This window comes from Hermetia illucens, chromosome 4 (assembly GCF_905115235.1).
Source record: "Hermetia illucens chromosome 4, iHerIll2.2.curated.20191125, whole genome shotgun sequence".
Lineage (NCBI taxonomy): Eukaryota > Metazoa > Arthropoda > Insecta > Diptera > Stratiomyidae > Hermetia > Hermetia illucens.
The window spans coordinates 102,291,331-102,306,471 of NC_051852.1; the positions used below are offsets into that span (position 1 = coordinate 102,291,331).

General features: G+C 43.6%; 1 protein-coding gene across 1 annotated transcript; it reads right to left on the reverse strand.

Annotated features, from left to right (window-relative positions):
* Window positions 1-339: 339 nt before the first annotated feature.
* LOC119654992 (alpha-tocopherol transfer protein-like) lies at window positions 340-13,259 on the reverse strand. The gene is made up of 6 exons (XM_038060659.1): window positions 12,865-13,259; window positions 6,662-6,821; window positions 979-1,215; window positions 781-913; window positions 597-699; window positions 340-539 (listed from the first exon to the last, which is right to left on the reverse strand). Exons 1-6 carry the CDS (start codon window positions 13,010-13,012, stop codon window positions 388-390), a joined length of 933 nt encoding a protein of 310 aa, XP_037916587.1. The 5' UTR covers window positions 13,013-13,259; the 3' UTR covers window positions 340-387.
* Between the last annotated feature and the right edge of the window lie 1,882 nt (window positions 13,260-15,141).

Genomic DNA, 15,141 nt, shown 5'->3' on the forward strand with positions numbered 1-15,141 from the left:
TGGAATAAATTTTTCCGTGCTAATGGTATTTCTTCTGTGCGTCTTCTTTTTTTGGGTTGTTCAGACATTTATTTTGTATTCCTTTTCTATCTCGCTGGCCGTTTTGACCTTGATTTTCGTTGATATTTGGGTTTCAATGACTATGCCCTATCTCGGGCTAACTCTAGATCTGCTCAATGTAAGAAAAGAGATATTTTTGTGAAATATACCTTGCCCACATTGCTTGGTGAACTTGGATAGTCAATAGTTGCGAATATTTTCAGCCAGCTCGGGATGGTCGCTTGATCGTCTTCCTGGATCCAGTGTTATGGTTACAAAAGTGAAGAATTAGAAGGAAAATAAATAAATAGCGTTTTTAATAAAAAGTAATGTGCATTATGATGCCAATTAATCAATCTCAAGTTTCTTAAAGGAGCCATCGACACCAAACAGGTCATTCGGTATTCTCGAAGCGCCTTGTCTTTTTGTTTCATCACATCTGTACTTTGAATCTTCATCAAACCATTCCCTGCTTGATAAATATTTCTCTAGAAAATCGCCTAAGAAAGTAATACAATTGATTATAAAGTCGATTCAGTTATTCATTGCCATTTTACTTGTGATTTCACGTAGAGTTCCGAGATTCCCGCCATATTCCGCTGGGAGACAACTTTTTGGAAAATGTTCATAAACTGACTCAAAATCCGAGTGAGTGTGTATCTTGGATAACAATGAAAGTATTTATAAAACCTTACCCTTATCATTTTAATGAATAATGCATAAAACTGGAAATAGTGTTACCACATTGGCTAATTTCGTTGGTAGAAAATTTCTGAATAATCTCAGCAATACATCGAAGCCAGTGGGGCAATTGATATAGTGTATGCCTCTGTGACGAATTGGATATCCCAGCTTCATACATTCAGCCAATTCCCTGTAATTTGGTAGAAGTGATATGCCATTGAATCGCTAGTTTCGGCTCGGAAAACAACTAAATACCTCAGAGTTGGAACTGTAAGGCCTGCCATATGTTTTGTTGAGAATCCATCCATGTCGAAAAGCACACTATATCCACCGATACTGAAGTAGTCATCTTCGACGAAGTAGCGGTCACAAACCATGAAACCGAACTTCAAGGCTGCCATCACTCCACCTCGTTGTACGTCGAACAGGCCGGGCTTTGCGATTATAGGACGAAATCCATTGGGGTGGGGTATCGGCAACGGGCAGATTAGCCTGCAACAATGGTTTTTAGTTTTATTATATTTTAGAATAATCTAGCAGTTGCGAGTTAAGATGCTCTGAGCATGAAAGAGCGGTAGGTGTTTTCTACAACATTATGAAAGCATTCGACCCTCTGCGTTTCGATGCTGACCAAAATTTACATATCTTTTGTAGAACACCGAATGTTCAGTGAGATTTTGCCAGTAACGGCGATGATGGCCAGTTTTCTATGTTTCTCATAGTATTTTCATTCAAATCAACGCTGTCTTAATAATAAAAATGATGGATATAGTAGATATTATATAGAATGGTTCGTAGTATAATAGGTGTAACTCGCCGCTGTATCTTATTCGTCATCTGCCGTCCACCCTCAGTGGCCAAGGATGCCATGTCGAAATATTTATTTAATTCGCATAGACCACAATCTGGAATGATTCGTACAGTAGCAACCCATTTAGATCCCCCAGCATCTTTCGAATTATGTAGTCCAGGCCGATGTAGAATAATGCTGAGAGTAGCCCATATTCGTATTTTAACCCGGAGTTTATGCCGAATCATTTTGTTAGCTGGTGTTGTGCTTTAATTGAGTGCTAGAGTAACTCATTATCATTCTGATGCGTCTAATCAGTTTCGTTGGAACTTCAAATTCAAACAATATTTTGTAGATATTGCCTTTATAGACTTTCTGGCCTGGATTATCCTCATCCATACGAATTAAGTGACCCGCCCACCGTAACCCAGTGAGCCGCGTTTTATTCACAACCTGACCATCATGGGATCGCTCGTAGATTTCGTCGTTATGTAGGCTACGGAATCGTCCATCCTCATGTAGGGGGCCAAAAATTCTTCGGAGGATTCTTCTCTCGAACGCGGCCAATTGTTCGCAATTCTTTTTGCTAAGAACCCAAGTCTCCGAGGAATGCATGAGGACTGGCAAGATCATTGTCTTGTACAGTAAGAGCTTTGACCACATGGTGAGACGTTTCGAGCGGAACAGTTTTTGTAAGCTGAAATAGGCTCTGTTGGCTGGCAACAATCGTGCGCGGATTTCATCGTCGTAGCTGTTATCGGTTGTGATTTTCGATCCTAGATAGGAGAAATTATCAAAGTTGTATTCTCCTATCTTTATTCTTGCCATTTGACCAGTGCGGTTTGATGTTGTTGGTTGGTTGGTTTTCGGCGCTGACGTTGCCACCATATATTTTGTCTTGTTTTCATTGATGTGCAGCCCAAGATCTCGCGCCGCCTGCTCGATCTGGATGCAGGCAATTTGTATGTTTCGAGTCGTCCTATACATGATGTTGATATCGTCAGCATAGGCCAGTAGTTGGGTGGACTTAAAGAGGATCGTACCTCTTGCATTTACCTCAGCATCATGGATCACTTTCTCGAGGGCCAGGTTCAAGAGGACGCATGATAGGGCATCCCCTTGTCGTAGATCGTTGTTGATGTCAGATGGTTTTGATAGTGATCCTGCTGCTTTTATCTCAGCCTAGTCAGTCTTATCAATTTCGTCGGGATATCGAATTCTCTCATGGCCGTGTACAGTTTTACCCTGGCTATGCTATCATAGGCGGCTTTAAAGTCGATGAATAGATGGTGCAACTGGTGTACAGATTCCTACAGTTTTTCCATCGCTTACCGCACAGAGAAAATCTGATCTGTTACTGATTTGCCTGGATTGAAGCCAATCGTCAGGCATTGATTCGCTGTCCATACCTTGAGCACAAGTTGATGAACCATTTGGTGTAACTGGTCGCCTCCATATTTAACCAATTCGGCTCCTGGCGACTTATGATTTTTTAGCTGATGAATTGCACCAACTGTTTCTTCTACCCTTGGTGGTGGCAGTATTTGTCCGTCGTCTTGAGTTGGCGGGACTTCCAAATCGCCGATGTTCTGGTTGTTCAGTAGCTCATCAAAGTACTTAACCCATCACTCCAATATGCCCATTCTGTCGGAAATCAGATTTCCCTCTTTGTCTAGGCAGGATGAGCATCGAGGTGCATAAGGTTTCATCCTGCTGACTTGTTGGTAAAACTTGCGTACATGGTGCGGTTGCTCCCTGGACCTTTCGAGTTCTTTGAGAATGCAACATTACTCGGTATGCGGCGTTTTTCCTTTCCGTTGCTGGCTTACATTCATCGTCAAACCAGCCATTCCGACTCCTTTTGCGGCTGGGGCCAAGTATGTTTGTGGCCGTATCAATGGTAACGTTCTTCAGGTGATTGTGAAAATCATTTGTTGATGCTTCATCTCCAGGTCCTTAAGGTTTAAGCCTTTAATTTCTCCAAATATGGGCGGTAGAACTGGTTTCCGTACATTACCATTTAATCTGAGGATCTTGTCATTTTCGAGTGTAAGGGTGTATTTCTTCTTTTGCCAACGGAAGATCTTATTTCCACGTATTGATCTGGGCATCGACAGCTTGTTCTAGTGGCTGCTATCGCAATAGCCCCACGGTATGAATGTATGTCAAAGATGCTAAATGCATCGTCCCGTTTGGTGAGGTTCGTGTGGATTCTGCGGAGAGGGAAATAAGTAGATGAGATTGCCATGTTTCTGCTGCAAACGGATTCTACCATGCAAAACAAAGTATAAGTGGAAACTGGAGGAGCAGCGGCCAAGAACCCAGCGGCTTTACCCCATTTGAATACATTGCCGAGACGATTTCTCTATTATTTGGAAGAAAAGTACGTATCCACTTGTTACAGAAACTGGCCATTTCATTAACAAGAAACTTCATCGGATGAGATGCGAATGAGAACCGTGGTGAAGTGTTCCTTTCACCTCATCAGCTCTCATCATCGTGAATTGGGTGTTATCACAGAGCCAGCGAAAGATTTGTGACTACATGCAAATTCTTTCGTGATGCTGCATACAATTCTAAAATAATTGCTGTGTGCATTTCGCAGTTAGTCGGATATTGTGACACCCCTTTGCCAACGACCTGAGTAGCACCCGAGAAAAGAACATTTTTAAAAGCGTAAACGTTAATCCAACACCGGATTCAGGCTTACTTCCTCCAGGCTTCCTGGAGTTAAATGTGCTTCAAATGGGAGAATCGTACTTCCAAGAGTCGTGCCACCCAACCTCATTAAACCGCATAATGTCTGTAACGTTGGAGCTCATGCTAAAGTTGGAGAAAGAAAGTATTCTGGGGGTCCCCGATACCGTTATCGAGGAGCGCATGCACATTCCGACTCAAACTTTTGGTCTGATACAATTGATAAAAATCGTTATCGGAAGGTCAGCCCTTACCCATATATATAACGTTTTCATAATAAATTAACAATTCGAAATCTACAGGTTGCTAGCCCACAGCTTTCGATCCTTTTTAGGGGGAATACCGAGGTGGTTGGTCTCTAAGATGACGTTTTGCAGTGCCATTGAATTCAAACCCTAGATTTTGTTTATCATCATTCTTCATGAGGGAATTGCAGATTTCTGAGAATATCTTACCCTAAAAGTCGTTTTTGGAATCGACCATTGAAAATTTATGCAAAGATTTTAACAGAGTAACAAACTCCAAATGAAAGGGTTTTGAAGTGCATTTAAACTTGTAGGGTAGCGTCCGAGAAAAGAACATGTTTAAAAGCGTAAACGTTAATCCAACCTCCAGACTTTCTGGAGTTAAATGTCTGCATCGACTTGATGCCGAACCTCTCATCAGACGTTACCCAGCTCTAGGAGCAGCTTGACCGACGCAATTCGTAGGTGTTGAATGCTTTTTTTTGTAATTAAAAAAACATGATGTGAGTGCGTATCACATATACCGAAAGTAAATCCGCCGTACTTACGACCAAAACTTGAAAATTTTAACTTGACTAATAAGAAAAGAAGAACACTGCATAGAAACAATATGGGGAGCGATCCATAAGAGTCAAATATGTACACCCATCATCATCATCAACGGCACAACAATCGGTATCCGGTCTAGGTCTGCCTTAATAAGGAACTCCAGACATCCCGGTTTTGCGCTGAGGTCCATCAATTCGATTCCCTTAAAGCTGTCTGGCGTCCTGGCCTACGCCATCGCTCTATTTCAGGCAGGGTCTGTTTATTATCCTTTTCCAACCATAGATATTGCCTTTATAGACTTTCCGGGGTGGATCATACTCATTCATACGGAATAAGTGATCCGCCCACTGCAACCTGTTGAGCCGGAGTTTATCCACTACCAGACGGTCATGATATCGCTCATAGATTTTGTTGTTATGTCGTTGTTGTTATGTCGAAGATGTTGAATTAAATTGAATTTAGACTCGGCGCAAAAAATAACAGTTTTCAGGAGCATATTCAAGTTGTTTTTCAATATTTCTTTGAGAAAGTAATGGCTTCTTCCTTGGGATATAGGTTTGGGGATGAACTGTTACTATAATTTTTTTCTTTTCTGACACATATAGTGCCACTTTATTTACTCTGACAGGATTTTCGCAGATCGATCACTACCTGTTTGCCACTTTCTTTACAGTTTCTTATTACGTATGGATTTTGGCTTTATTTTATTTGAGCTATTTTCTGAATGCTTTTATTATTATTATAATATTTGATCATCAGCACCTTTGAATCACAGAAGAACTGCTTATTGCCTATTTTCGGCCCTTTAACGCGCGATAGGCATATAACTGCACAGATCTACAGATTGCACAATCTATTTAAGTCATAATTCAAGATCTGCTTAACAGTTGACATTTGTCGAAGAGAATGACAGCAGGATTCCAGTCCAAAACCATATTTCGCAGTGATGCAGCGGGGAATCCTATTGGTGACATAGAGGAGATTTAAAATCAATTGGTCTGATATTTGGAGGAGCTACTCAGGGCCACACATTGAAAGAGAGAGGCGGTACTCGCCACACTGAAGTAGTCAAGGATGCATTTCAAAGATCAGAAACGTCAAACACCGCATGTGGATGAAATACTGGCGGAGTTAGTTAAAGAGAAGAGAGAAGAAGAGTATCGGGGTAAGTTTCCTGAGGTCCTACTTTCGAGAAAGGCAACATGCTTCGTTGCGAGAGCTATATAGGGATATCGTTGTTGTTCACATGTTACAAAATGCTGTAAAAAATAATAGAAAGAAAGCTTAACTTTTCTAAAAAAATATTGTTGCCGAATATCAGGGCGGATTTTGATGTGGAAAGTCAGTCGATATTGCACAAAATATTACTTGAATTCGGCAATGTGTCAGCTGGGTAAATGAATGAAGAAAAGACGACGATCAGAACCAATCAAGCAACGAAACATACGAAGTCTATAGGGGAATTCATATTGAGATTCGAAAGCTCCAGTAGGCAAGCCACTTAGAGGATATGGACGACAGAAAAATTCTCAGACGCCTATTCAAAATCGGATTTAGTGGACAACGTAAGTTACACGCAGCTTGGTTTCCGAAATTTCCGGTCGAGATTGTTACTCCCATAAACATATTTATATTTCAGTTGGAACAATGAACTTACCCTTTTATAAATAATTCCACGAAATATGGATGGGTTGGATCTCGGTCATGAGATATTATGGGTATAGCTGCGCGTAAAGAATAGTAGGAGTCGATTCTTTCTTTACAGCGCTCTAAACTGTGTTTACAGGCTCTCAAGAAAGCCACTAGAAACTGGTCATCTGCAAGGAGAGGAGATGTTATAGAAATAAAAGTAACATTAATTACATAATTATAAAATTAGGGCATCGTTTCCCTTGTAACATTTGAAAATTGTCCTTTTTAAGGTTTTGTGTGAAACAAAACCTTATTAGAATCGAGTCGATGTCTGTCTATCTGTCTGTCACACCTGATTTATTCGGAAACGGCCGAACCGATTATCACGAAACTTGGTGGGAGCATGTGATCTGTTGTTTCCTTTACATACAGTAAGTGGCGCCATTTTGTGTTAAGTTTAAGGGAGGGCTCCCCATACATGTGAATGGAGGGTGCAACATTTTTTTCATAAAATGTGGCCACGTGGGGTATCAAATGAAAGGATTCAATTATTACTTTTCTAAACTGGTTCCATATTTGATATCGGGTGAAACATAGGGGAGGGGGCTCAAAATATGGCCCCTAAAAAGTGTAACAGGTCTCGTTCTCAGAATCTATCCAACTGAGAAATCTGAAAAAAATCACAGTGGTGCATCTCTACGAAATCTAGGCCTCAAAATACATCCGGTCCCGATGTCTGTAAAAATAAAGTTAATAATAGTATATTTCCACTTTTTAGAAATTTACCCGGGTTCATCCCAGAGGTACAAAATTCGCAATGCACAACTTTGTCAAGTTTTAAGGAAATCCAACTATCATTAACAAAATTCAGCATTCTGAAACTTGCATGACGTCATCATCACATATCAATTCGTCAATACCACACTGAAGGGAGTTCGTATGAATGGGGTCGCAAAGAACTATTTTGTTTTAGTTTTTTAGTCATTTGTATATGAATATCAATTACTCTAAAGAGACGTGTGTGTAGTAGGTATACACTATATATGCGTGCTAATGAAATTTGCGAGTTGTGTCTAATTAAGATAGATATATTTGTACATTAAACTAGCTGTATTTAATATACGTGCTATATATGTACATATGTATGAGTTTGTGCACGAAGTAAATCGGAAATATGGGTACGACCAATTTATATGCGTGCATGTATAATATATATACCGTATTCGGAAATAGGCAGTTTGTTTGTTTAGGGTGAGGATAATATCTATGGCTGTAATATGTAGGTATGGCTTGTAGTTTGGAAAAATATGAAGGATTATGTTAGATTTGTAGCTATATAGGGATGTGTGGAGTTGCCAAATCTTCCATCAGGCGCGTCCCTTCGTGCGGATAAGGGAATGCTCGGCGAATGTGTCATGGCCATGCACATGCACGCATCCGGAGATGTGCGTGTATGGGCATGTTTATGCGCAGGCCGGGTAGGTGGGAAGTAAACGCCCACCCGTGGATAAAAATTGGCTATGGGAAGGATACCCAGAAATAAAACCAAACATGGAGGAGCAGAAGAAGAATGAAGTTACGGTGCAGGACTTCGGAAACCCAGTGCCGGCGGTTTTTGGGAGTGAGCAAGCGGGCTCCCGGCCGTCGATATCCAACGACCGCAGTGCCTCAGTAGTGGGAACCTTGGCTACTGTGGCATCTAATGTTACAAGCGTACGGGAGGAACTTGAACTGGCTCCAGTGATGGATCCGTTCAGAAGGAGCTCGATTTTTCGCAGATCCCCTCCCACACGGGCACAAGCCCCCACGATCGCTACCCCCAATTGGAAGCGTATAGCGGGAGTCTTCGATGAGGAAGAATCGCTGACGCTGATTCACCCGAGCGATGTTTTGGGCAATGATCAGTCTGGAGCTGCCTTTACTGCCCTCGGTAAAAAGATCATGGAGCTGTGTGAGTTTATAAAGGAGCGCAGGAACATTCACCAAAATATAAGGTCCATGATAAGAGGCATCCGTTTGACGTACGGCAAGGCCCAGGATGAACGAGTAGGGGAGTCGCCGATTGGAAAAGTGAACCAGGCAACTCAAGTAACGCCGGTGCAAAACACAAAAGGGGAGAAACCGGGGAAGAGGCTGCGCGAGAAGCTGAATGACTCATCAGGCCAGCAAACCCCGAAAAGAAAAAAGGACTCAACTCCCAAAAAGGCGGAGTTCATGAAAAGTACGTCTGAAGCTACCAGGGAAAATACTGCAGTGGCTACCTCGAGAAAGGGGATCGAACCTTCAAAGGCGGATGCGGAAGCTTGGAGGAAGGTAGAACCGCGGAAAAAAAGTTATCGGAGGAAGATTAGACCGGAGGTGATTTTCATTTGCAAACGGGGCGAAGGGTCTCAGGAAAGTGAAGGCAGACGCCGAACTCACCAATTTGGGAGACAACGTCAGCCGCATTAGACGGTCCCAGAAGGGAGATCTTATGTTGGAACTTAAGAAATCCAAGGATGTAACCGCGGACAAATTCTTGAGCCAAATCGGGAAGACTTTAGGACAGGAAGCCGACATAAGAGCTAGCAGGCCGGAGATCACTATAATCTGCAAAGATATAGATGAAATCACGACGAAGGAGGAGGTTCGCGAAGCGTTGGAGAAACAGTTCGATCTTGCCGGACTACAAGAGTCAGCGGTGAAAACGCTTAGGAAAGCCTATGGGGGAACACAAACCGCCATCATCAGCCTACCAGTGGAGAACGCACTCAAACTGTTAGCAGCAGGGAGAGTGAGAATAGGCTGGGTAATGTGTCGCCTTAGGGAACAGGTGGCGTTAAAACGGTGCTTTGGTGGCCAAGCAGCGCTGTGGACTTGTGGAGAACAAGCCTTCCAGGAAATAATGGAGCACCCGGAGGAGGGCTTCATCAGAGCGAAGGTGAAGGGCATCCACATCTACAGCTGCTATGCTCCACCCAGCGCTACACTCGTCGAGTATGAGCGGATGCTTGCTGCTCTTGTTTTGGATGCAAGAGGACGTTGGCCGATCATAATAGGAGGCGATTTCAATGCGTGGGCTCTTGAATGGGGCAGCCGGGTAACTAATGTGAGGGGACGTGTTCTGCTCGAAGCATTCGCGGAGCTGGACGTGGTACTGGCGAATGTTGGGTCTTCGTGCACTTTCCGGGGAAGGGGCCTGGGGTCTATAGTGGACCTGACATACGTGAGTGCCATTTTAGCCAGTAGAATCGCCTGGCATGTCAGTGAGGACTATACTCACAGCGACCACCAGGCAATCTGCATAGAGATCAAGGGCGGATCGAGCTCGAAAAAGAGTTTTCGCAAAATGCCGAGTGGTATGCTTGGCTGGACAGTGAAAGCGTTCGAGGGGGACACGTTTTCCGCGGTGCTCAAATCCGACATATCCCTGAATGGTATGGCTGGAGAGAAAGCCACCCAGATCACTCGATGGGTGACGGAAGCATGCGATGCTACTATGCCCAGAAGGCGATTGCTCTCCAGTAGGCAACCCAACTACTGGTGGAACAATGAAATCGCGAGTTTGCGAGCCGCATGTTTTCGGGCAAGGAGGCTTTGCCAGAGGCTCAGGGGAAAACCCGGTGGCGACGGTCGAGAGGAGGCACACAAGCAACTGCGTGGCCGCCTAAAGGAAGCCATTCGGAGGAGCAAAAAGAACTGCTTCAAACAGCTGTGCGACCATGCCGACATAAACCCTTGGGGCGAGGCTTACAGAGTGGTGATGAAAAGGCTGCGGAAATCACCCCAGGTGACCTGTCCGCGCCTCCTGAAACAGATTGTTACCACTCTGTTCCCTCACCACGAAAATAGGGGAAGGCAAGTTTTTATCCAGCCAAATGACGGCATAATACCGCCTGTAACTGTGGAGGAGCTGCGGGAAATATGTGATAGGTTCGGTGATAACAAGGCCCCAGGTTTGGATGGCATCCCCAACCGAGCTTTGAAACTGGCAGTGAAGACTAGGCCCGACCTTTTCGCCAACACCTTCGAGGCGTGCCTAAAAGAAGGAATATTCCCTGCCCAGTGGAAAAAGCAAAAGTTGGTGTTGCTTCCGAAGCCTGGCAAGCAACCTGGAAACCCAGCGTCGTATCGTCCTATCTGCCTGTTGGATACAATGGGGAAGATGATGGAGAGAGTCATCTACAACAGACTCCTGCCCATCGTCGAAGCCAGCAATGGTTTGTCGGAACGCCAGTTTGGTTTCCGACGCGCCCACTCTACGGTGGACGCAATTCGCATGGTGGTAAACCTGGCAAAAGGTGCACTGATTTCTGGCGGCTGCTGTGCCGTGGTGGCGTTGGATGTCAAAAACGCATTCAACTCGGCCAACTGGAATAGAATTAAACGGGCGATGGCTGACATAGGTGTCCCCGGATACTTAGCGAATTTGGTGGAAAACTACCTCACAGAGAGGACTCTCTGGTACGGGACGGATGAGTGCCCCAAAGAGTACATTGTCACAGCCGGGGTACCACAGGGATCGGTACTTGGTCCCCTGTTGTGGAATATCATGTATAATGTGCTTGCTCTTCCCGTCCCAGAGGGGACTACGATTGTCGACTTTGCTGATGACCTAGCTGTGGTTGTTGTAGCAAAACACCCAGAAGATGTGGAGGTTTACGCAACGGAAACAGTGAGAGCGGTAAAGTCCTGGCTAGAAAAGGCCGGGCTGACCTTGGCGGACGCGAAAACGGAAGCGGTCTTGATAACGAAACGCAGGAAAAATAATACTGTAAAAGTGGAGGTCGGTGGACATACGGTCGTATTAAAGCCGGCTATCAAATACCTGGGGGTAATAATTGATACCAAATTGAGTTTTAGGGAGCACCTAGAGTATGCATGCCAAAAGGCAGCCGGTGCCACCACGGCAAAAATGTTGCCAAATATTGGTGGGCCGAAACATTGCCGGAGGTTGGTGCTAGCCGGAGTGGTGCGCTCCATCCTGCTCTACTCGTCGCCTGTGTGGGCAGAGGCGCTTGCAAACTCTCAGAGACGGAAGCAGGTGAACTCGGTTTACCGGCGGATGGCTTTGAGGGTTTGCAGTGCTTTTAGAACCACATCAGATGAGGCAGTATTGGTGGTGGCAGGCATGATCCCGGTTGACATTCTGGCCAAAGAAATGAGTGTCCTGTACAATGCAAGACATATGGAGGGGCATGCACAGCGTAGAAATGCGGCAAGGTCAGAGTCGCTTGATCTCTGGCAACGCAGATGGGACGAGTCTGCGAAAGGTCGTTGGACGCACAGGCTCATTCCCAACATTAGGGTGTGGCTTGAGCGAAAACATGGGGATACCAACTACCACATTACCCAGTTCCTCACGGGACACGGTGGTTGCTACAGGCAGTATCTGCACCGCTTTGGGTTGGATGATTTTCCGAACTGTCCCAGATGCGATGGCATACCGGGGGATCCAGAGCATGTGATGTTTCACTGCCCACGATTTGCGATGGAGAGAAGGAGCTTATACCAGGTGCTGGGCAGGAGCGTGACCCCGGAGAGCTTGGTTACTGAGATGCTGGAGTTCGAGGAGAAGTGGCTTGCGGTTAGCTCCGCAATCATCCAAATGCAGGAGGAGTTGCTGAAAGAACAAAGAAGGAGGAAAGCTGCAAATAGGAGAAGGATGAGTGCCTAAGAGCAAACCTACCCCGCGAAGTAATACCTCAATGGTGGTCCCGCGGGGCTGGGGCTGGAGAGACGGGGGGTGGTTTTTAGAGGGTGTGAATCCCACACGCGCCCGCTGTTGTTCCGCCGTTCGAGCGGCGGAGCTGCGGCGGACGTGTCTTTCTAAGATTTTCCAACTCCGTGTACGCACAAAAAAAAAAAAAAAAAAAATATAGGGATAGAAAAATGTGCGTTGAGGTTTCTTACATAAGATGAACACAAAACCTTTATACCCGAAGCGCCAGCTCCGGTATTCCGACTTGTTTTAGTTTTATTTTGTATATTGTAAATATCGAGTTGATTTTTATTAAATAGTGAGCAGCGTACCGATGCACTCAAAGTATTATTTGTTTATCTTTTATTCATCAATACTCGTACATATGAGATTTGAAGGAGCACAATTTAAACCATATTTTTTGTTTTCACTGTGTATGAGTCTGGATACCGAATCCGTAAAAGTATTATTTTGTTAAAGATAGTTGAGTGATGTGTGGGGCTCCTCTTCATGAGAAAAATTTAATAGTGATCCATATTTTGCATTACCTGTTCTTGCTATCAAATGATTCTGCTTCTTAATCCACTCTCGTAATGATTCCAATTCATCGGGTATTCTAGAAGGCACTTCATTACTTTCTTCGGCAACTTGTTTAACTAAACAATTAGGCAAAGGTCGAATTGACGGGGTGTTCATTGTTTTTAGGAAAATTTAATTATCGTTGCTTATATGATATTCACTTGAATTGTTAATCTTTTCACTTTTAGAGTAAATTATGCAACACAATTAACAGTAATTAACACAAATTTTTCCAAATGTTAAGGAGAATTCCCCAAGAAAGGTTCTAGTGGGGTCTGAACTCTGATGGAAACTGAGATGTTTACCTTGCAATATATTCAGACTGGATTTCTGGGTACTCACGAAAGTCATTTTGGAAATGTTAACTACCATAAAGTTAGCTCCGCCGGCCATAAATAGCGTAGTTAACGTTTTCATTATTATTTCGTAGCAATTATACTTTATAAATCGCAAACAATTACTGTGTGTGCAAATAATTCTTTGTTGTTTCTTTATGACAAAGAATTTCGTGAGGGTTGTAATATCTTGTTAAATATGATGGAACCTTATTGTTGCAAATGCATATAAGTTGTTTACTGTTGATCGAACGGCTTAATATTTTTGCAACTGGTTATTATGGAACTATACAGGAGTAATCAAGACGGGTTACCCCAGAGCGCCTCAAAATAAAGCTGGATTGAACCCCGGTGTAGGTTGAATCGGCGTTTGTCAAGTTTTACCATAAACCATAGTGGATAAGGCAATTCACGAATGAACCAAGAACCTGACAATGATAACCGTTGCTAAACTAGGATGTAATAAGTAATTAGAATCCGGACGCTTTAGGTATAAAAGATTTTTCATCGCTGACAAACTTGGCAACAAACATACTCTGGCCCCTTAACCAATAAATATAGTCAAGTTGTTTGTCAGCCAAATTTTTTAATAAAAAGAAGAATCACAATGCATTCATAAAAACTTTAGGCCTCAAAATACATCCGATTCCGATATCTGCTCGAATGAATTTAGTAATAGCATAATAATAATCGTTGACGCAACAATCCATATTGGACAGGACCTTGAAGTTTGTTAGAGCACTTCATTCATTGAGATTCGAACCGCGACCTTCTGTATGACAGTCTTGTGCTCTAGCCACGCAGCTATCCGGACACCAGTAATATTATATTGGCATATTTTAGAAATTTAGAAATACGTGCCTGCACGTTAAATGTAGGCATCTTAACTGGAATGACCGAAGAACTCGTAAGAGCCTTTCGGAAAGAGGAGGGTTTCCGTGATGCCATTAAAAAAGTCGAACGATTTGATAATCGGTTGATGATGCTCAGCATTATATGAGCTGATTGCACTTTTCACTTCTTCACCGCGTACGCACCACAGACAGGTCGACCGGAGACCGAAAAAGATGCGTTCTGGCAACTTCTCGATGAAGAGACTTGTCACGTGCCTGCTAACGACTATATCATCATTGCCGGTGACCTTAATGGTCATGTGGGTGAAAAGGCAGACGGTAACAGGTGCCATGGGAGAAAGGGATTTGCAACGCGGAATGAGGGTGTCGAGCATTGGAGACCCATGATCTGGTGCTTATGAATACATGGCTTATCAAACAATTGTCTTATCTTCCTTCATTTTATAGTAGGAGGAACGCAAATCGACTATATTCTCATAAGACGCTGACATTTCATCACCGTAACACCGTAACATGCGGAATGCACTGGCCCGCCGCGCATTAAATGATGGCGGTTTTGTAAGAAGAAAGAAGGAATGATCTCTCACGATGTCCAAATGAAGGTTCGTGAAAAGGAAACGATAAAATGGTCGCCAATTGGCAAATTTATAAGAATGCCAACCAGAAAATAAAGAAAGCGATCGCTGTCACACGAACGGTCCATTACAAAAATCTATACGATAAACTGGACAATCGGGATGGCGATAGAGAACATTGTGCTCGGTAAATTCTTTAATGGGTTATTTAGGAAGGCAAAACACCATCTGACTAGCAAGAAAGTTCCACAGTTCCAATATGGCAAAAGGAAGATAGTCCAGCAGAATGTTCAACTTACCGTTCAATCTGGTTACTTTCCCATGCCATGGAGATTTTTGAACGCATTTTTCACAACTGTATTCTCGAAATCGTTGAAATGATCGTAAATCAAGCCACATTTGTCAAGAACGGTGGAACTACTGATGCAATACACGCTCCACTCTCATGGAGGAAAATGGTGAGAATCCCCTTTTTACATTGC